Here is a 24,096-nt window from a genome sequence, read left to right as displayed (position 1 = left end):
CATGGTCCGGTCACCAGCGCCGGAAGCCCTAAGATGGGCGACGAGCTTCGCCTGGGTCGTGGCAACGGTGGAGAGATCCAGGAGGATTTTGTACCTCTCCCTGAGGTCAGCCTTCAGGCCAGAGATGTTCTCCCTAAGTTTGGAGAGCATGGGGAGATGGGACTCGCACACGGCCATCGTGACGCAGTTTGGGGATCTGTCACCCCGGGAAACAGAACCACCACAGGGAGGTCAGTTTAGTTCCGGCCCTTGAGCCAAATGTCCAGGGAGACCTTCTTCACACCTGGGCAGGCAGCCCACTTCACCAGTTGCTTTTAGATCCCACTGAGTTAAAGAAGTTCTTTAAAAATTGGCGCCTTGCTAGTGCGATTCGGCGTCACAACTTCCGTGTTTTACTTCTCCGGTGTAATCAGAGGCAACCAACGGCCGGATGGTTAAAAGCTCTGGTCCATGGTTTGAAGAAATAAATACAATAAAAGCTAGGCACAAGTGATTCCAAATATAAAAACGATAAACTATGTTAAAAACAATATTTTCCGGAGCCGAAGTGGCAGGAAATCCAGTGAAATCTAGCGACGCTGCGCATGTGTTTGCGTAGATGACGTAGAACAGTTTAAAGCAGCAGTTAGTAAAAGAAACTGGAACCTCAGCATCCAAATGTGTGCAGATGTAAACCGAAACAGCTTTTTGTTTCACTGTCAAGTTCACAATAATTCAACCTGTAACAAGCTGGAATAAACAGGCAGCGTTGTGTTTTACCTTCGGTTAGCTCTACTGGAGTATCAGATAAACATAGTATGGACTGACAAATGACAGTTTAAACCTCTTCAATCTAACTACTGAGTAGACTACAGAGGGCCTAAAGAGAAACACACTATATCAAGATTTAGAGCTTCAATAATGATTGAGGGTCACTGAAAACTCAATCTCGGAACCCTGAGGGCAAAAGCTAATATTTCTGGCTTTCTGGTGTAGTCAGCGGATATCCAGGCCAAGACGTTCTCTTCTGAGTGGCGTTCATTGTTTAAGGGCCGATTAGCAACTTGAGATGCCATAATAGGGTTAGAATAGAAACAACTGTCTCTACAAACATATATCTGCATATGAATGCAGATAAATAATAACATAAAGCAAATGAAAGCTAAGTCGTCATCAGATAATAGCCGACGGGTTCCGTGATTGCACCACAACCAATGCATTCCGGTTCTTTTGCTCTCCACACAGACCGATGCAACCGAAGCATTCTCAGACAGGATTGGTCAATACTACTTGGTTACAAACATGAACCAGGCTGCTTCCGCGACCCAAATCTTGTCCCATTGCTACAGATACTGCTTTCATATGCAGAGTCTGTTTATATAGATTACAGATATTACAGATACAGATTATTAACAGTATTCTCCCCTGTCATGCAAGACTGGGAACATCGACTAAATGGAAGTTTGAATGATTTAATTCAAAACTATTTCAAATGTAAATAATACATGGGTTGTCTGAATCTCTGCTCAAAAAGCCATTATTGAAGGAAGGACGAAAAACATCATTATCATGGCTGAATACAAACTTTTTATGATCTGAGTGTTGTATATTGCTGCATGTTTTATAGCTCCTGGATCTGTTCATGGTGTGGGACTGGTCAACTTACCTGGCAGACTATGGCCAACCAACCTCCAAATACCTGAGAGTGAACCCAGCCGCAGCCCTGGCTCTACTGGAGAAGTGAGTGCATCCAATATGTATACACTGCTAGGGACCTGTATGCAATATTTCAACCTTTTTCACCTTTTAAAGGCCACATATGCTTGTGAGGTTTAGGATGTGGGGGTGCTGGTAGAGTATGAAGGGGTCACCACAAACAAATAGATGTAAAATATCTTTTCAACCTAAAACTTCTTCCAAGTATAAGTATTCCATGTATTTCACTTTATACTTGTCAAGTTTCCATTCCATGTAACTTTATTTATTTCCAGCGTTTCCACACTGTTTTCTTTTAACGCACACAGGTGGATACAAATGCACTTTGTAAAACAAGCAGTTTCACTAGAGCATTTGTCTCTATAAGGATGTTCCAGTGTGGGTGGTTATTAGCCATTAGGGATGCCACGGTTCTCAATATAATATTGAACCGCATGGTACGCCCTGCACTTCCAAGACAAACAACCAAGTCCAGTTGCTTTTAACTTAAATTTCTTTGGGGATAACGGTTCAATACACACTTGTGAATTTAAGTTTTTTCAGTTCTGCAATAAAAATTAATGTAATTTCATGTTTCAATGCCTCGTATTTCTCTGAATTGGCTCTGTCGAGCTTTAGAGGAGCACTTTAACGCAGCATGTGTTCACGTGCTGCAGATGGGAAAATGCCTCCCTGTGTAAATCCCTGAGTAAATATCCAATCACTGTGAGCAACGGAACAATAACTGTCTGAAGCATTGCTTCATGTGTCGCCTATGCAAACGGTAACAATTTGTTGCGCCACCTCCCAGCATCAGTGTTTGGAAGCAGGACTGAGCAGGTAACACCATCAGTTCAAAAACAGCTGTCTCTTGCTGATGCCTTCCAACAAGCCTATTCTACCGCTTCAGAAAAACACAAGAAAAGAACAAGTGCAGGGGGGGCGTTCACTCAAACCGCGCTACACTGTGCCACCACGCACATTTTTCAGTACTAACGTGATTCTTGACTTCTATAAAAAAACGCAGAAATGCACTGAAGTGGAACTGGCTAAAGCACAGAGCCTCTCAGGCAACAAAGAGCTATCTAACTGTGACTGTCCACAATATGTCGAGTGGGAGACCACTTCTTATCCATCCTATAACAGTCATCAAGGCTAAGAAGCACTTAGGTCTGTCACCACAGGTATTTTTAGTCTGGTCTCTACGAACACTGTACCATTGTTTTTCCACATTAATAGCCCTTAACTACAATAATTATTACTTGTCATTTCTGCTTTCCTCCTCCTTGTGTTTTGCTTTTCTGTACCTCTAAATCTTCTTCTCCCTGCTGTTTTTCTGCTGCGGCTCAGAGTCAACAGGGGGTAGGTGAAGCTTCCTCACTGCTTTTCTTTGCTCTGCTACTCTACAAATGGCTCCCCGTCCTCTACAGTATAGTTTGTTATGACTTCAGCTCGACACAATAGTGACTTAATATATATAACATTAGGTGCGTTTCCATTACAGTGGAATACCCGGTATAAGGCGGGTCTCCTCGCCGAAATGCCTCTAATTCGAATGTGAGCCGTCCCTAAACGCCGTTTGGCTTCTGTTGGCCCTGTGGAAGAGCAGGGCCTTTTTTCTCCCCTGAAAAAAGCCTGGTTGCTGATTGGATATAACTCTAAGCTGGTGTTCACAGAATTAAAATCAGGGAGGCTAAAGACAATTATAGGAGAAAGCTGAAGAACAAACTCCAGCAAAACAACATGAGGGATGTGTGGAGTGGCATGAGAACCATCGCCAGATTCCAGAAGACTGGTAGCACGGGGTTGGAGGACCATGTGGACAAGGCCAACGAACTGAACCTATTTTTCAATAGGTTTGATACGACAGACTCTGCTGCTGCCTGCCCCTCAACTAATGCCACTTTACCTCTCCCTACTCCTCCTCCTTACAGACCCTTTGTCTGCCCCTCACCACCTCACTTCATACCTACCTATGCCATCCCTCCCCCTGCTCAACATCATGTCCTCCACAACCTGACGACCTTAGCTCTCCCCCGACGGACACCTCTAAGGGCGCGCTCACACTATCCTCCCGGACCGAGACCCGGACTTTAGGGTACTTGTCCCCCCTCCCTCTCCCCCCCGCGCCCCAGCCCCATTTGTACTCACACTACCAGGGCCTCGGCCAATACTTCTTGCTGTCCATACGCCTTCAAGCCGTAACACGTCACACGCATTGATCGCGTGTGTGGCTTTGTTTACAAATCTTTCCACAGACCTCAGAGTTTTTGTACGTCTTGTCGACTGTTTTTGAATATTTTCATCCGACCAAATCTGCAGTAAACACAACGTGAACCTTTCACCACCATTGTTGTTGTTGTTAAATATCCGCGCATGGTCCGTCCTTCTATTTACATGTCCGAACAGGCGGACATAACGCTACTGCCGTAGAGCTCGTGCTCGTGCGCGTACACGTGCGCACGCTCGTGCTCGTACATGTGCAAACGGCTCCGCTAAAGCCCACCTATTTCAAGCGGGCCGTGGAGGGCCAGCTGGCCCCAGTTGAGCGCGGAGCGGGTGCGCTCACACTACTTAAAGGTACTAGACTTTAGCTGAAAAAACGGTTTTGGCCGCGGCCAAAAGGATAGTGTGATCACGCCCTAAGTGTCCTTCACGCCTTCTCCAGTGCATTCAATACCATCCGTCTGGCTCTATTGGTTTAGAAGATGGCTGTGATGTAGGTGGAGGCCCCCATCGTGTCTTGGATTGTGGATTACCTAATGGGCAGACCATAGAATGTATGCCTACAGAACTGTGTGTCTGACAGGGTGGTCAGCAACACTGGGGCCACACAGGGGACTGTCCTCTCTCCCTTTCTCTTCACCCTCTTCACCTCAGCCTTCAACTATTGCACTATTGGATGAAAGTGAATACAGGACTGGCAACTTTGTCACTTGGAGTGAGCTGAATCATCTGCAGCTCAATGTAACTAAAACAAAGGAGCTCGTACTGGATCTGAGGAGGGTAAAAACACCTGTGACCCCTGTCTCCATCCAGGGGGTCCCTGTGGACACTGCAGAGGAGTATAAGTTCTTGGGGGTGTACTTCAATAATAAGTTGAATTGGACTAGAAACACTGAGGCTGTCTACAAAAAGCACCAAAGACGACTGTTCTTCCTGAGGAGGCTGAGGGCCTTTAACATCTTCTGGTCGATGCTGAGGATGTTTTATGAGACTGTTGTGGCCGGTGCGATCTTATTTGCTGTCACATGCTGGGGCAGTGGGCTGAAGGTCGCAGACACCAACAGACTAAACAAACTGATCAGGAGCGCCGGTGATCTCGTGGGGGAGGAGCTGGACACCCTGATGACCTTGGCAGAGAGGAATATGCTGTCCAGGCTCAGGTCTATCCTGGACAATGTCTCCCACCCTCTCTATGACACACTGGCCCAGCAGAGGACCACCTTCAGCAGTAGACTCCTCGCACCCAGATGCACCACAGAGCGCCACAGGAAATCTTTCCTGACTGTGGTCATTAAACTATACAATGCACCCCTTGGACAGTATGTCACCCCCTCTCAGAAATAGGGACTCAATCATAAACAATTTGTTCTTTGCACATGTTAACGGTTCTTTGCAAATTATTACAGTACTTTTGTTTATCTTACTATTAGGGGTGGAACGGTTTATTTAAAAAATCCGACCCGTTTGGTACGCTTGTCACGGTTCGGGACACGTGTTTACAGTTTGTGAGGTGCAACGTAGCGTAAGCCTTCATGACCTCTTTCCTCTCTTGTATCCATCTCAGTGCTACTGTCTCAGCGCATCAAATCCCGGCGTGCTGGGAGACTTGCTCCATGCGCTCCCTGTAGGCACGCGGCCACAACGCTACTCATGCTCCCGCTACGCTCTTCTTCATGGATTTCTGAATCCTCTTGGCAACAGCTCGCTAAGCTCCACTCTGTTGTTGTTGTTCTCAATCGTTTCTGTCTGGTTAAATATGTGGTTAAATCACCACCGCAATGTCTCTTTCTACTTTGAAAAAGAAAGGTTGTCACGCAAAATCGTTAGTTCACCAGTGAATGGATAGACAATTTTTGTTTCTGTCACTGTGAAGCCTGTGTTTACTCTGCAGCCATATCGGTGTGTAAAGGATAAGTTAATAAGGAATTTTTTTTTTTAAATCATGCTACTCTGCATTTATGTTACGTTAATTTTTGTCAGTCCCGTTTTTGAATAATGTTTCATATGTACTTGTAAGCCTGGTAAAGTAACTAGTAACTGAAGTCATCAGATAAATGCAGTGCATTAAAAAGTAGAATATTTTCACTGATTTATAGTGGAGTTTAAGTATAAATTAGCATGTAAAGAAAATACTCAAGTAAAGGACAAGAGCCTCAAACTTGTTCTTTAGTCCAATAGTTGAGTGAAAACTTCTGGTTAACAGGTATGTTCATTCTGATTGTTTTTTGACAAGCTTGTTTCACTTTGAGGCCTATGACTACTATTTACATTGATAAAATAAAGACAATATATGTACTCCTATGTCGCTGCATTGTTTTACAATATCCATTAATGTGATGCTCATATTTTTCAGGCCCCTCATTTTGGATCATTTTCGTAAACCGGCCCCAATTCAAAATTAATTGAATAGCCCTGATGTAGCCTATTTCAGTCAGTTCAGTGATTGCTGTTTGTGTGTGTGTTAGTGAAAGAAAACCTATTTTCTTCTTTTTTTAAAGAAAAGATTTGATAATGTAAATTAACAATTGTTTACCTTTTTGCCCAATAAATATATAATGCTTAAATGCAGCAATGTCTCTTCTACTGTTTCAAAATCTTACTTCACTTTAATTTAAGATTGTTACAGTAATCCCTAAACAAGCTGCCTCATTATTTCAGTTTTTGCATGATTGCATGACATGTCCTTAAGACTATCTGATTAAAAAAAAGACTAATTATTAGGCTTTAGATCTGATACATGGTATTTTTAGAATCTAAACGAAATAGACAAAAACAACCGAACCGAACAAAAAAAAACATGACCTCACAACTATGATATGAACCGAACAGTGGATTTTGTGAACCGTTCCACCCCTACTTACTGTTGTAAATTTGATATTTTATATATACAGGTGTATAGATATAGTATATAGTGTTTTATATTTCTGTTTTTCCAAATATATAGTAAATTGTATGTATATATTGTTGTCTTTAAATATGTTGTTTGTATAGCTGGAGTTTGCAACGAAAATAATTTCCCCCTGGGATTATTAAAGTATCTCTGATTCTGATTCAGAGTATGATTGCAAGTTTTCACACCTGCTCAAACGGAGTGAATGAGTGTTTTAACTCAACCACATAGGTTAGGTTTGAGAGCACCTAAATGTGTCCTAACTGCCCATCTGCAAAAGAAAAGTCTTTCATCCCCACCAGATGAGACTGTTTATCCTACCAATCCAAATTAAATTGTGATATAGCATTGTCTGATATCATTGATGGAAAATTGACAAATCAAACCTAAATATGAACAATCTCATTATTAGGGGGGCACATTTGTCTGCCTTATCTTTTTGACACTTTGTCTCTCTCTCTGTCCAGGATGAAGGACACCAGTAAGAAGAACAACATCTTCTCTCAGTTCAGGAAGAACGACAGAGACAAACAGAAACTGATAGAGACTGTGGTCAAACAGCTGAGGGGCCTGGTCAACGGCATGTCCTCCTAAACACACATTATGTGTATGTCACAAGATGATGATGTAAAAAAAGGAAACATGCATGCAGTCACGTGCACACACTGAACTGCCATGTCACACAGAGAAAAGAGATTTTCGCACATTTAATGAAGTGATAACACACAACATGACAGTGGCATACAAAAGAACCACACTGGGAATTGCCACACGTATAAAAACACGGAAGGGGACAGATCAACCACACACACACACACACACACGCACACACACGCACACACACGCACACACACACACACACACACACACACACACAGCAGTACAAGGCATGTAGGGAACAGACACACACACTCAAAGTCAAATCCTTTCCTTACTGAATACTGTAAATAGCACACACACACATACACACACACACAGTTTACTAGACTCTTCACAGGGAGAAACAGTAAAGTGTTTGTAAAGTATTTTTATTGGCTATGATAAGACAAACTATGTTTTGTACAGTGAGAGTGTAATGATTGTAGCTGCAGGGGGAGACAGCAGGAAGTACTGGGACAGTGAGGTCAAAGGTCAAGACTAAGTGATGAGATAAAACATTTACTTTTGCCAGAAATCTATGTTATACATTCTACACGGTAACACTTGTGTTAAAAGAAAGAAAGAAAAAGTAATGAGTAATAACCAACAGAATAAGAATAAAATAAACTCCAGGGATAAAACTAATGTAAAAAGTTGTTTTTTATAACAACATAGATACTTGGCTATTACATTATTTGTTTTTATTTTCTCTTTAGTTTCTTTCACACTACCAGGGTTGCAGATGAAAGATTAAGGGTAAAATTGTCATACACCCCATCTATAAATCCCCTGTTATACATAAAAAAACATGAAATAAATGGAATTCGAAAATGTAATTCTAGTGAGATCTCCTAGATAGATCTTTTGTGGGCAAAACAAATTCCTCATCTGCAAATGCGTGTCCCTGACATTTTCGCAGGAGCAGATCCCAGCTGACATTGGGCATCAGGCGGGGTACACCCTGGACAGGACACCAGTCCATCACAGGGAACATAGAAACCATTCACACCTACGGGCAATTTAGAGTCACCAATTAACCTAACATGCATGTTTTTGGACTGTGGGAGGAAGCCGGGGAACCCACAGAAAACCCACACAGACATGGGAAGAACATACAAACTCCACACAGAAGGGCACCAGCTGGGATTCGAACCAGGAATGTTTGCTGTGAGGCGACAGTGCTATCCACCACATTCGTTTTACCCACAATAAATAAAAAAATGTATCTGAATTTATCAGTTTTGTTTCTTCACTGCTGTGCACTTGAGCCACTGTTCCGTTCAGACAATGGTATTTTCCATCATAGAGACACTAAAGTCTGTTCCCTTACACATTCACACAGTCTGTGATTTTTTTTTGTCAGCTGTCTTTCCTGCATTCATTAGCTATTACTGTGTTGCTTTTCCCCTGGATTATGTGTTTAATTTCTTGGTATTTTTCTTCTTAATTATATTATTTGCTCTTTACTATCAGTAGACCTGTGATTGGTCACATGCTGCAAAACCCTGTCCCTTTTATGTGAATGTGCTCATGTCTAGATTGGGAAACCCTGGGTTGACTTATCGAGTTGATAACGAATAGATACCTTGGGTATGTTGGACTGGTGTCATAGTCCAGGTCTCAGGTTATTGTAAAGTGGAGCTATACAGCAAAACAATGTCTTTCGGTTCCGTCTGTTCCATGGTTAAATTACATTAAAGTAAACAGATAACTGTAACCTATAATGAAGCTCCATGTTGAGGCATGTTAAAATACTGTTATTGTCAACTGTAATTCAATGCATTTCATTACAATTGCTGGTATCGCTAAGGCAAAATGGAAATATGTTCATATAAGTTTTAAGTCCGATTCAACTTTTTTGCACATGAATTTGAACCATTGATGGATGACAATCCTTACAGAACTGACTTTGAGAAACAGATACAGCTGTTGAGTCCAGTATGGACTCCTGACACTTGGCTGTCAACATCAACCAAATCCAGAAAATAGACAAAAGATCAAGACCAAAGACCAAGTTAAAATCATTGTCCCAGTACTTCAGCTGTTGTTACAGTGTATGTGTGTATGTGCAGAGCTCATGTATGGATGAAGGAATGGATGAGTGGATTATGACGTCTTTAAAGACTGATGTCCATGGAAAAAGAGATGTTTTGTTGAACTCCTTGGGGGCTTTGCCTCCTTGTCGGTCTTCTTTTCTGCCTTACATTGAACATTTAAACCAACATCCTGAGAAAGAGGCTCACAGTGACTGAACATGATGGAGTTCAGTGTGTGTTTGAACACATGGCGGAGAGCTGAAAGGCTGCATTCAGACATACTCAGGCAGATCCAGCAAATTGCTGCAGGGTTGTCCGGCGCAGGGAGTGTCATTTATTGCCTGTTTTCTGTGACAAACTGTTGTGTTCTGCAACCTACGATTGTAGCACAAGTAGACTATATATTTCACAATTATTGATTTCCATCAGATCATTGTTACGATCTTGACATCTCAGACGGCACTTGAAAGCAGCTTAATTTCAGGGGAATTATCTCAACATTTCAATGCAGCCTGCTGTGGTTTTTTTCAACACCCCTAAACGGACCATCCAAAATGAATTGGAGGACTTGCTTTCTTGCCGGACTACCTGATCTCGTGTGAATCTGAATGAAACTGTGCGAGTCTTTGACACCCAGATTGTTGTTGGAATCTTCGCATTCACTGCACGTGATAATGTCCAAAAAAGGTGAAAATGTTTTTTTAATTATTTGATCCAATTTTTGTGCATACACATGTTGGAAAACACTTTACCAAATAATACAATCTGTTATAAAGATACAGATTCTTCCAGACTTTGGCCTGTTCATTGCGTGTATTTGTATGGGATTGTATTAGATTGTACCATCAGTAAAAGCTCCAAGGAGCTGATGACAATTTTGGTTTGGAGTGTGGTAGTGACCACTGCAGGAAGCAATCTTGATGGAGGGTTTGCACGACATGCCACCATATGAGAAATTTGCCACAGTCACTGGAAACTTCTGGAATATGTTTGGTATAAACGAAGCAGAACACAAGGGACCAGCTCACAACGTATGACTGTACATGTGAAAACACACCTGCCTGTGTAGACACCCAGTGTAGTGTAAACAAAGCTGTACACTCTGTCTGTCTGTCTGTGCTTTGGAGTACACCTGCCCTTTAAGTAACTGCTTTATAGCCAGATATACTCAGAGCCGCTGCAGACACACATAGCGAAAACACACTCTATGCAAACATATATTGTGGCTGCATGGACATAGATAGATGATGACATTTATGACATTGTAAGTACAAACCCCAATTCACATGAAGTTGGGAATGGTCATTGACCCCCATTTTATTAGCACCAATGGAGAGTTGCTCATAAACTTGTTGTCAAACACATCACAACATAGACAGGAAAAAACACCAAAAGTGGGAACATTGGCATTCTTCACACGTAGAAAATTCAATATAAAATAGTTTATAGTGATAAAAAGTTGATATTCTACATTATACAAACCCAATTTACATGAAGTTGGGACGTTGTGTAAGAAGTAAATAAAAACAGAATACAATGATTTACAAATCCTTTTCAACCTATATTCAATTGAATATACTACAAAGATATATAATTTTTAAACTGATGAACGTTATTGTTTTTTGCAAATATTCACTCATTGAATGAATTTGATGCCTGCAACACGTTCCAAAAAAGCTGGGACGGGGGCATGTTTATCACTGTGTTACATCACCTTTTTAAAAACACTCAATAAGTGTTTGGGAACTGAGGACAGTAATTGTTAAAGGGGTCTCCATTGTTATATTTTTCCCTTCATAAAGCTCCACACATTTTCAGTGGGAGCCAGGTGTGGACTGCAGTAGGCCAATCTAGTACCTGCACTCTTTTACTACGAAGCTACGCTGTTGGAACATGTGCAGAATGTGTTTTGGCATTGTCTTGCTGAAATAATCAGGGACGACCCTGAAAAAGACGTTGCTTGGATGGCAGAATATGTTGCTCCAAAACCTGTATGTACCTTTCAGTATTAACGGTGCCTTCACTGATGTGCAAGTTACCCATGATGCCATGGGCACTAACACACCCCCATACCATCACAGATGATGGTTTTGAACTTTGAGCTGATAACAATCTGGATGGTCCTTTTCGACTTCCATGATTTCCAACAATTTTTCAAACAATTGTTAATGTGGACTCTCAGACCACAGCACACTTTTCCACTTTGGGTCTGTCCATCTCAGATGAGCTCGGGCCCAGAGAAGCCGGGGGTGTTACTGGGTGTTGTTGATATATGGATTTCACTTTGCATGGTAGAGTTTTAACTTGCACTTGTAGACGTAGTGACAAACTGTGTTAACTGACAATGGTTTTCTGAAGTGTTCCTGAGCCCACATGGTAATAGCCTTTACAGAATGATGTCAGTTTTTAATCTGCACCGCCTGACAGGCAATCCCCACCAGACGGGTTCTTAGATGGATAATAGAATAGAATGACATGTTAATCAATGTATCAATCCCTACTGAATCTGAGAGAGAGCTGTCTCAAGGAGACCCCTCACATTTATTTACACTTCAACTTAAAGTACATGTGTTTTGAACTTATTAACTGCTTGATCGATCAACGCTCCCAGTCTGTCTGCCATATTCCTGGTGGCTTGGTTCGACTTGATTACAACCGCTCCAGCAGCAGAGTCACAGGTGAGAGTTAAAAAGTGAACTTACTTTAAACGTTGTCCCTTGATGAGCACCAAAGTATAATTCATTTCGATTAATGAAACGACTCTCTACCTTTGAAGCATCATACAGTCTGAATGTGCGTCCATTTATTGATTATCCCATAAGTGTCCACTGATTAACATAATCAAACTGTTTTTCATGAAAATTAAGTTGTGAATAGTCATGTGAAGTCCATGGCTCACTGCCAACGCACTTATACAATCCTATCCGCCACAGTAGATTTTAGATGCGGCTTGAAAATTATCAGTAAAATGTTCTCTGACTATAGGCTGAGCACAGCTGCTGCTGCTAGAGTACCACAACCAACAACAGTAGGGGTCAAACACCGGCTCCCACTGATGGCAGCACCCGGGGCAGCTGCGAGCATCTGAGCCTGCTGTCTGGTTGGTGCTCTACTCATGAGCGCTGACCGGAGAGGTAGATCTGCTCCTGTCCGGAGCACTGAGCCGCAACAGGGCTCAATAGTCAACAGAATCGATTGCTCTTCCTTGATTCCCCTAATGTGAACACTGAATTTTATACGCTGAATTTGGCCTATTCCGATCCGTATTGGTGAGTTTGTCGAGGGTGGTGTTTCACACATACCAAGCAACTCCTAAGGGGTGATGTCGATGCCCAGCTCCCTCTTTCATCTAGCTCTGAATTAATCAGTGTAAGCACCCATGCAGTCTCTGAGGTTTTGATATATACCGCCTTGATTTTTGACCCATTATGAACTTGCATTAGTACATCTATCACTTATAAAATAATCCCTTAGCTGTAAGCATCTAAAAAAAAAAGACTATGTTTTTATTCTTTAGGATTGTGCACATGGCCTTCCTCTCTCAGTCTCAGTTTTGGCTTAAATTTCATCAAATGCAATCCAGTTTAACAATCTCACTTCCTTTTCCAATCTTTCCCATCTAATGAAATCAGCCCAGATAGCCAGTGTGTGGGAGGTGGATCTATTGGACCTTTCAGTGTTTCTATCAATGTAATGTTGACCAAAAGGGATTGCACTGGTTAGCAACCCTCATCCAACTCTCTTTCCACTACCTTCCACTGCCATAGTTTTGAGTTTCATTTCCATAAATAAGCTTTAGTAATTTCTTGGGATGGGTCATAATTAAGAGCCAGAATCAGTTTTTTTGTTCACATTTATATTAAATCCAAAGTGTTCTAATGGTAAATATAGAAATGTCCAATTTACCCTATCAAAAGCCTTTTCAGCAGTATAGCCTTAGTTTCATTCATTTGTATCGAGTTTAGTATTTGGAGGGTCCTTCTTATGTTATCTAATGTTTGTTGTCCTGTAATGAATCCGGTTTGGTCCACATCAATTAATTCTGTCATGAAATTCTGATATGTCTTTGCTATGATGGATGTGTACACTCACCGGCCACTTTATTAGGGGCACCTGCCCAACTGCTTGTTAACGCAAATTTCTAATCAGCCAATCACATGGCAGCAACTCAATGCATATAGGCATGTAGACATGGTCAAGACGATCTGCTGCAGTTCAAAGCGAGCATCAGAATGAGGAAGAAAGGGGATTTAAGTGACTTTGAACGTGGCATGGTTGTTGGGGCCATACGGGCTGGTCTGAGTAGTTCAGAAACTGCTGATCTACAGGGATTTTCATGCACAACCATCTCTAGGGTTTACAGAGAATGGTCCGAAAAGAGAAAATATCCAGTGAGCTGTGGTTCTGTGGGTGCAAATGCCTTGTTGATACCAGAGGTCAGAGGAGAATGGCCAAACTGGTTCGAGCTGATAGAAAGGCAACAGTAACTCAAATATCCACTGGTTACAACAGAGGAATGCAGGAGAGCATCTCTGAACACACAACACCACCTACTTTTTAGCAGATAGGTAACAGCAGCAGAAGACCACAGTGACACTCTATTAAGCACCAGGTATGCCTAATAAAGTGGCCGGTGAGTGTATATTTTGTAGTCCACATTGTGTACAGAAATGGGTCTGTAGTAGTTACAATAGTCTGCGTCTTTACCCTTCTTGGGGATTACAGATATGATTCCTTCCACGAGGGTGGCAATCTACCTTCCATAAGGGTACAGTTAAAGGATGAGACAAGGAGAGGGGTTAGTTATTCTTTAAAAGTTCGATACCACTCTGATGGAAATCCGTCACTTCTTGGTGATTTATGAGATGAGCCTGGATATTGCCTAGATTTTTTTTCCCAATTGATGGCAGGTCAAGAGAACTAAGGAACTGTCTTTTTGCATCTTTGTCTGATGAGGGTGGTTAAGAGTATAATTTTTCGTAGTAGTCTCTGAATGTGTTTTCTATTTCTACTTCATCATGTCTTAGATGGTCTGTAGAAGGGTCTTTGATCTTATATATTGTGTTAATAACTTGTTTTTCCTAATTCTCCTTGCCAGACACCTTGTGGCTTTAGGGCCTGCTTCATAATAATCTTCTTTCAGAAATCTAAGTTAGTAATTTGCCATTTTACCTGAAGATTTTTTAGTCTTTCAACTAAATTGAATACTTTGTCCGCTTAAGCTTTTTTTGTTTCGATGTAGGGCTATTAGTTTCCCCTTATCACTGCCTTCAATGTGTCCCACAAGATAGTTGAGTTGATTTCTTCCTTGTCGTTTTACTCAATGCTTTTCTTTTTTCATTTTTAATTGGTTTTGTTGTCTTGTTGTTCAGTAAGCTTACATTCAGCCTACAGGTGGTATTTTTCTGCTTTCGTTCAAAATTAGATTGGATGATCTGCCACACTAATTTTACAGTCTTTTACTTTATGTATATCCCAGCTGTTCATAAAAAATATAGTCAATTCTAGAGTGTGTGTCTGTATGAAGTAATATGTTAGTCTTTCACCATCGGATGCAGTTCACGCCATACATCAACCAGTCCATGTTCCTTCAATGACATGTTTACGAATTTAGATATTTGTGTTTTATTTGTGTCTACCCTACGGTCCATAATCATGTTAAAATCACCAGCACATATCACTCTACTAGGCCATCACTGAGAATAATGATTTAAAGAATTGCTTAGTACTATCCGGACATTAATTAATTAGCGTAACCATCTCTTCCTGTAGTTTCCCCTTCACTATAATGTATCGTCCTTCTTTATCCTTGATTTCTTTTAGACATTCAAAATTAGCTGAGTTTGTATAATTATTGCCACTCCTCTTATGTTACTTTGTTTACAAGTACTGCAATAGGTGTTTCTAAAACCAAGTTTCTTCAGCTTTTCATGCTTTTCCTGGGAAAGGTGTGTTTCCTGCATGAAAATAACATGGGCCTTACATTCTCTTATTTTCAATATTACGTTACTGCCTTTAATTTGATTGTTCAACCCATACACATTTAATGACACTAAGGATATGCTCTTCATTTATATTAGCTTTGGAAGATGGCGATATACAATTCCCTCAAACCATTACTCCAACCATTAACAACAACAACAACAACAACAACAACAACAGCCCAAAGAATATTGAGCAGCTCAAAAAAAAGGTAAATCGAATTAAGATTACAACAGAAGCCACTCGCCCCCCTCGTTTCCCCGTGGGTTGAGGGAAAAATCCCATAAAATATGAGGGCCTCTCCTCATTGTCCATTCTTGATTTCCAGATTCTCGTGAACATCTGTCTCATTATAGCTCACATTTACAGAGTCCGATCAATCCTAACACAGAAGACTATTAAGTCCAATCACCCAGGTCCACTTAGATACAGCCTCTTAGGGCGGACTCACACTGTCCTCCCGGACCGAGACCTGGACTTTAGGGTACTTGTCCCCCCTCCCTCTCCCCCCCGCGCCCCAGCCCCGTTTATACTCACACTACCTGGGCCTCGGCCAATGCTTCTTGCTGTCCATACGCCATCACGCCGTAACACGTCACACGCATTGATCGCGTGTGTGTAGCTTTGTTTACAAATCTTTCCACAGACCTCAGAGTTTTTGTGCGTCTTGTCGACTGTTTTTGAATATTTTCATCCGACCAAATCTGCAGTAAACACTCCACCTCCGCACCACACCAACGTGAACCTTTCACCACCATTGTTGTTGTTGTTAAATGTCCGCGCATGGTCCGTCCTTCTATTTACATGTCCGAACAGGCGGACATAACGCTACTGCCGTAGGGCTCGTGCTCGTGCTCGTACACGTGCGCACGCTCGTGCTCGTACATGTGCAAAACGCTCTTAGACTATTTATCTTTAGTGTCTTACATGTCTTATTTTTAACTTACTTACTCATTCAGGTGCATTCTCATAGTTTATTTATCCATTCCTCTGTATTTCTGTAGTTTATGTTTTACCATGTCCTCTTTGTTTCCAACCCATTGCCATGGCCCGTCCACGCTCTCTTTAGGTCGCACTCACACTGTCCATCCGTACGTGCCCAAACAGGTTTTACGGGTAAAGCCTAGTTCGTTTGACCAGTGTGAGTGCAACCGCACCGCGCCTAGCTGCGGTCGCTTGCCGGCCACGGACTGTTTGGGAGAGGTGGGCTTTTGTAGAGCGCGTTTGCACATGTACGAGCATGAGCGTGCACACATGTACTCTGGCGTCATTTTATGTGCGCCTGTTCGGACATCAGCCTCCATGAGTCTCACTGTTTGTGTTGCTTGCTCCTTCCCCGTGTCTGTCTCCGAGGTCTTCCTTAAGTTCTCTGTGGTGAGCTTGTTTTTCATCTCCGTTTTGAAGTCGTTGATTTCTTTGACAATGTCTTTGAGACCTGCATGTAGCATTTCAATCGCTCCGGTCTTCATGCTTTCGTCTTCCTCCCCCGTGTCCGACATGTCTCCTTCGTCATCGGATAATTCGGATTGTTCAACTGGGTTTTTGGCACTTTTTCGTCCTCTTGATTTTCCTCCCCTTTCCATGTTCAGAGCCAAAACATTAAATCTTGTTTTACTAATCAAGTTGCCCATGAGTTGCTGCTGACAGACGGGCAGAGATGGTTATGGAACGGAGTCGGTGTTGATCAAATTAATGCTTCTAAAAACGCATCTGGTGGGGATTGCCTGTAATAAAATGTTAGAGGGCCCCTCACATGTCGCTCACTGCTCTTGCTCACATCTCGCGTGTGACAGGTAATGCCTGTGCGGGATCAAAGGGTCACAGTCCCTGCAATTGTACGTTGAGAAACGTTCTTAAACTGTTGGACTATTTGCTCAAACAATTGTTCACAAAGTGGTGAACCTCGGTATATCCTTGCTTGTGAACGACTGAGCCTTTCAGGGATGCTCATTTTATACGCAATTATGACCTGTTGAATGTTCCAAACAGGTATTTTTTTAGCATCCCTCAACTTCACCAGTCTTTTGATGCCCCTATCCCAGCTTTTTTGGAACGTGTTTCAGGCATCAAACTCAGCAAAAAAAAAAAAAAAGTTTATGAGTTTGAACATTTAATATCTTGTCTTTGTAGTGTATTCAATTGAATATAGGTAAAAAGGATTTGCAAATCATTGTATTCTGTTTTTATTTATGTTGGGGTTGTACTTTAGGAAGGCACCCAGTAGAGGGCTGTTGCACGACACCTAGATAAGGGATTAAGCTGGGATATTCCGGTTATCTAGGCTTACTTTATTCAATCAATCAATCAATTATACTTTATCCATCCTGAGGGGAAATTATTTTACAAAAGAGGGTAGGAAAGGGGTACATCACATGAGGGTGCACTTGCGGACCACGCCTGTCGCCCAGGAGTGTGAAAGCTGCGAAGGCGCGGAATGGGGGGTGGGTGAGGGGGTTGTGTTGCATATATCTATGCAAGTGACCATGGATGCGTGTGTGATACCAGCCTGTAGAGTCGCCTCGACCAGCTACCCAGTCAGTGTCTCAGAGTGTCAGCGCAATAACACAGCAAGTTGCCATGGAGATGTCCATGATTGGGTCCCAGCCACAGTCAACAACCGGTGTCCGTGAAGGAACGAGGGAGGAGGATGTGCAGAGCGTCACACAGCAGCGTTCTCTTGGAGGAGTTGTTCCAGCAGCAACCTTGGCCAAGGCAGCTGCAGAGATAGAGTCCGGAATGCAGATACGGTTATTATCGTTAGCGCGAGCAGTAGACACGACTACTCTGAATTTCTTTCTTGGTCACCAATATGATCCATACGCCTCTGCAAAGCTATTAACTTCTCCAAGATCTTTCCCATGGGGAAGTCTGATCAATACCTGCTTCACCTACAGCTACTGTATACCCCCCCAGTCCAAAAACAGCCGGTGACAACTCTCACCATCAGGAGGTGGTGCCCTGAGATGGAAAGTGCCCTGAGGGACTGTTACAACACCACAGTCTGGGATGTGCTGATCGGCCCACAAAGTGAGGACATAGAGGGGATGACACATTGTCTGACGGAGTACCTGAACTTCTGTGCAGACGTGGTCTCCCCTGTCAAGAATGTCCGCTGTTACCCTAATAACAAGCCATGGGTAACGCAGGAAGTTAAGGCTGTCCTCAACAAAAAGAAGGCTGCCTTCAGGAGCCGGGACAGGGAGGCCATGAAGGCAGCACAGCAGGAGGTTAAACACTGTGTGAGGGAAGCTAAGGATAGCTACAGGAGAAAGGTGGAGCAGAAGCTAAGGGCGAACAACATGAGGTCACAACACAAAGACCAGAGCTACAGGGGGGACAATGGAGAGGGCAAACGACCTGAATGACTTCTTCAAGAGGTTTAACCGGCCCTTGCCCCCCCACCCTCACTGCAGCTATCTCTCCTTCTTCCCTCTATCCCCCTCCCCTCCTCCATCTCAACACAATCCCTGCCTCACATCTCCACAGACCAGGTCAGAGGACAGCTGAGGAAGATCTGGCCCCGGAAAGCAGCAAGCCCGGATAAAGTGTGTCTGAGGGCGCACTCACACTGTCCTTCCGCACCGCGCCCCGGGCTTTAGGGTACTTGTCCCCCCTCCCTCTCCCCCCGTTTGTACTCACACTGCCTGGGCCTCGCGCAAATGCTTCTCGCTGTCCATACGTCATCACGCCGTAACGCGTCACACGCATTGATTGATGTCATCGCGATGCGTCTCTTTGATTACAAATCTTTCCATAGACCTTGGAGTTTTTATGCATCTTGTCCGACTGTTTTTGAATATTTTCATCCGACCAAATCTGCAGTAAACACTCCATCTCCGCATCACACCAACGTGAACCTTTCGCCGCCATTGTTGTTGTTGTTAAATGTCCGCGCATGGTCCGTCCTTCTAATTTCTATGTCCGAACAGGCGCACATAAATGAAGTCAGAACCGCCGTAGGCATCGTGCTCGTGCTCGTACACGTGGGCGTGCTCGTACATGTGCAAACATGCTCTACAAAAGCCCACCTCTTTCAGGCAGGCCGTGGACGGCCCGCTGGTCGCAGTTATGCGCGGAGCGGGTGCACTCACACTGCTCAAACGCACTAGGCTTTAGCTGAAAAAACGGTTTTGGCCCGGTGTGGAAGGACAGTGTGAGTGAGCCCTCAGACTACCGAAGACCTGTAAAACTGGGGGAACCACTACAAAGGATACATACATGCATGTATGTATGTATATTTATGAGTATATAATGACGTGACACAAATGTAAGTTTGCATTTTTTGACCACTTGCATTGCGCGTTCAGTCAACCCCTTTCTCGTTGTTTAATAATGGCGGCCGGATTTCCTTTTTTTTTTTTTTTGCTAGTGACATGCTTCACTTCCTCATAAGTTTCCATTAGTTTTTGCTGTTCAGATGCAGAGAAGAACACTGCACGTGTCTTTTCCATGTTTGCATCAGTGGATCTGTGGTCGACCTTGCAGTCTCCCTTTGATATCTGTGAACGCGCACTCAAAAGAATGACTTACACCTGACTTGATATTGAGAATGAGCAGAGACGTGACATTTGGGAGGGGTCTGAGCCCGTCCGCCATGTTGAAATCCCACGCTACTGGTTGCCAGGGAAACACTGCACCAGAGAGTGCTACAGTATGGAGCTTGAATCACAACTTGAAGCAAATAGAGTCAGATTACTGCGTTTAAACTGAGATATAACGAGACAATTGTGAAGAGATGGAGAAAAGGGTACTTACAGGGACAAACTTACAACCAGCTCCGAGCAAAGATATAAGATATTAGAGAAGCTGGCAAACAGCGTTGACCCATACGAGCTGGCTGACATGTTTTGCAGCTTGTAATGCTTATAAATGTAAAGTTATCATTCGATTTTAGCCCAGCGGGAGTCTTATGGACTTTGAAGTGGACAAACCAGTTCTGGTTAGGCTAGGGCCATTAACAATGTGAGCGGGGTGAAAGGAGTTTTTATTTCTTGCCGGTACTATCATATTGAACAATAGTGCGCATAGCGCACGCACACCGAAAAATACACTTAATTATTTATCATATAGTCTACTCATCAAGCATTCACATGGACTTATTATTTCTCTGGTACTTTTTATCACAATGCTAGTGTGAAAGTCTCAGACTTTGCAACAAACGTCTGTCTGCTAAAAAACTTTGATTACCAGCTGCACACATTGGCACAAGATCTGGTTAAGCAGTAAGCGCGCTGCTCGCTCGTTGTCTGTTATGCACACATAACAGAATATTGAAACAACATATTTTTCTGTATTTCTTTTTTATTTGGGAGACTTTGCAACAAACTTCTGTTTACTAAAACAATTTGGAAACCAGCTGCTCATGTTGGAGCAGGATGGTTAAGCAGTACGTGCGATATCAGGACAAGTTACATGTAATGTTTAAAGGGGAAAAGGTATTGCTTCTGGTAATTTGACATTAGCAGGTGTGTTGTCATGCTGAAAGTGCAATTTTGTTCAGAGACAGTATATTTTTCTTTCGGGTAGGGAAAGAAATCTTTTAGTGGTGCACCGTACCGGCCAGTACTGGCTTACTTTCACCCCTGAGTGTGAGACAGAGCAAGATTTAATGTTCTAGTTAGGCTAAAGCCATTAACGTTGTGAATGTGAGGTGAATGAGTTCTGCCTCTGCCAACAGAAAACAAATAATACCATGATATCGGGGACGGGGCACTGTGTCGTGGCGACACATTCTCATTTTCAATAGCTGCTGCTTCTCTTCCTGACTTGTGTACATGTAACTAATTAAGCCAGGGTGACCAGACTAGGTCAAAGCTGCCTTTTTCATTTATCCCGGATGTCTTAATTCTGCCTTCATGCAACAGCCCTCGGGTAGCCTAAGGATGCATTAGGCTGTCTCCGTCTGTCTAATTTGCATATTGAGAGTGTGGAAAAATCTAGATAAGAACACCTTGTAATTATGGGTTTAAAAGCACAGATGTCACTATACAGATACAGATAACTCACAGTGTAATACCAGGTGAAGATGGGATCTCAGCATCCACAGACCAACTGGCATGTCACACACCTCATTGTTTAATCTGAGGGCCTTTACTTGAGCAGAGCAGTTTGTTTTCCTCCCGGTGTCACAGCTGCTCTCATTCATAACAGACCCAGCAGTGTTGGGTGTCAGGTGATATCAGTGCATGCACTGCCCCTCTCTCTGCAGATCCTGTCAGCTGTAGGGTTAAGGATGCTGTCTATGTAACGTTAACTGCAGTTTTGTCTTCCAACCCACTCCAACGACTTGATTCATGCTTACAAGAAAACAAGGCCAACGTGTGAAATTATGTTACTGTTGAATATATATGCATATATATTTAACAATTCTTTCTTTTTGTTCCTCAGGGTGAAATTAAGCTTTAGAATCTTCTAACCTGTATATATTCAAAAAGCACGGCAATAATGAATTGGTTGCTTTACAGCCTTCGGGCAGGTTGTGGCTTATGACTCCTGATGACACGCATGTTATAAAGAATCTGTTTGTATGTGCACTTTTGCACTGAAACTGATTGTTGAAGATTTCCTTATAGATTTTTTTAAAAACTTTTTTAAAAAGTTGCTTGTAAATGCCGATTGTACATACTCCACATTTTATAAAGAAAATATCCCAGTAGTTTGTCTGCTACAAACAGAATCTGAGGTTGACACTGTGATACGCACCTCAATCAACACCTAAAGTAAATATGTAAAAGATTGAATTTGCGTCTGTTGCTTACTTGATGAACACAGTTGAGTACAATGTGAGGAGCTCAGTGATTTTGGTTGGCACCTTCCCTCCACTCATTTGCATGGTAAGATATGCAAGATATTAAAACTGCTATATTATGCTCTAGCATAGACCCTGTATAAAATTTCAGTATTAAGTATTTAAATGCTGTTCTTACAGATTGCAACTAAATGCAAAATGAAGGACAGTTCCAAATTGAGTTTTAGTAAAAGCATTTCTGTGCGCGACATGTTGTCTGGGTTTCATCCAGTGGCGGCTGCTGGTCTTTCAAGGAGGAGAAGCTAATTTTTCCGGCTTACATCATAAATGTGTTTGTTTATTTATATGTAAATTCTACCCTCGGTTCCTTTTCAAGAAAATTATTTTGAAAAGGAACGAGAAGCTGCCGCTGCTCGTTGGGGAAAGAAACCGCAGAGTGACATAACAGAGTCCCCAAACACAGCGCTAGTCGTTTTTAACAAAGACAAAGTCGCTGGGGATCTGTAAAGTCTCAGTTCAGAACAACGGAATGAAAAACTTGAAAAATGCTCCGCTGGATGTTTATTCTGATGTGCCAGTTACCTGTGATAAGAAGCTGATTCTGAACAAAAGATGAAGCCTTTCTAGCGTGTATTTAGTCAATGAAATGTACACACAAGTACATATTTCACCACTTTTTCTTTTGGTGATATTTTAGGGGAAGCTGAGCTTGCCCCTGCAGTCTAAGAGCAATTGCCACTGGTTTCATCTCATGGTTATGAAGGGGTTCTCCCAGTTCCATGTGTGTATAGGGCCATGCATTCATAACCATTTTACAATCAGTTCTCAAATTAAGCCAGCATTCAAACAATGACCACGTCTCAAATAAAAGGCCAGTGAAAACCATTGAGTATATTGCTGTGTCTCACATTTCCACATTACTGATTCCATCAGTACAGCAAGAGTCCTGTCATTCTCATCATTCTGCTGCGCTCACTTTCTCTTTTTACCACAAATACTGTTTTCATTCACTGATACCCTCCAGTTATTTCTACTTTGTTGTTTTTTCCAATCACTACTGAGCTCCTGTCTACATCTCAAGACCTCCTGCACCTCATTCAACTGGGCACTTGTGTACCAATGTAAAAAGGAAGCAGATTGTCTGTGTTACTCTGTGGTTGAAAATCATGGATTCAATTCAATTTTATTGACAGTGCCAAATCATAACAAAAGTTATCTCAAAGAACTTGACATATAGAGTAGGTTAAAACTACACTCTATGACTTATTTACAACAATTCCCCCATGAGCAGCAACAAGTCACACTTTCTTTAATAATAATAATAATTATTATTTTTATCATAATTATTATATACAGTATTTATTGTCAGGAAGGTGGGGGGGGGGGGTGGCACACAGGTGTGGACCCAGGGGTGTCTAAGTTATCCCAGAGGGATAACCACAAAATTGCAATAGCAATAGATAGAAAAGGGGGAAAAAAACACTAAGAAGATAAACTCAACCATCGCTGCCAAACAGCTGACACAAAACCTAAATTGTCCAGGAGACCCAGAAAACACAAAATAAAAGGCAAAGGCTTCCCAGGAGATACATTTTGATACCCCCAAAAGGCCGGAGTCACAACAAACTCTCCAGCACCCCAAGTTACACACTAGTGGTGAGATAATGAGTCAGCACAGAGCACTGGAGAGTAAGAGGACATGAAGCCTCCCCACACCTGAGCTTAATCAATGCCAATCAGTGCCCCACATACAACTGATTGCAGTGAGTTGATTCACTCACCACTCTCACTGAGCCAAAATGTTTGGGAGCCCTCACAGGACCCCCCTCTAAGGAACGGCACCAGATGTTCCAACAGGACCACCAGGCCGGAGGCGGTGGAAATCCCGGATAAGGGCTGGG

At 42.6% G+C, this 24,096-nt stretch overlaps 1 protein-coding gene across 9 annotated transcripts in view; it reads left to right on the top strand.

The window, feature by feature from the left end:
• Positions 1-10,090, top strand: part of exoc6 (exocyst complex component 6) — a gene marked incomplete at both ends in the record, with an annotated part of 109,144 nt that extends 99,054 nt beyond the window's left edge. For 8 of the 9 annotated variants that reach the window (XM_083933016.1, XM_083933014.1, XM_083933015.1 and 5 more), the window contains 2 exons: positions 1,607-1,719; positions 7,258-10,090. In XM_083933016.1, the coding sequence (XP_083789142.1) occupies positions 1,607-1,719; positions 7,258-7,384 (240 nt within the window). Of the gene's footprint in view, positions 1-1,606; positions 1,724-7,257 lie in introns of those variants that run through there. The other variant, XM_083933017.1, reaches the window with a different exon arrangement.
• Between the last annotated feature and the right edge of the window lie 14,006 nt (positions 10,091-24,096).

This window comes from Echiichthys vipera, assembly GCF_963691815.1.
Source record: "Echiichthys vipera genome assembly, chromosome: 18".
NCBI lineage: Eukaryota > Metazoa > Chordata > Actinopteri > Perciformes > Trachinidae > Echiichthys > Echiichthys vipera.
The sequence above is the reverse complement of the archived record's forward strand: the minus strand, read 5'-3'. Positions and strand labels throughout refer to the sequence as shown.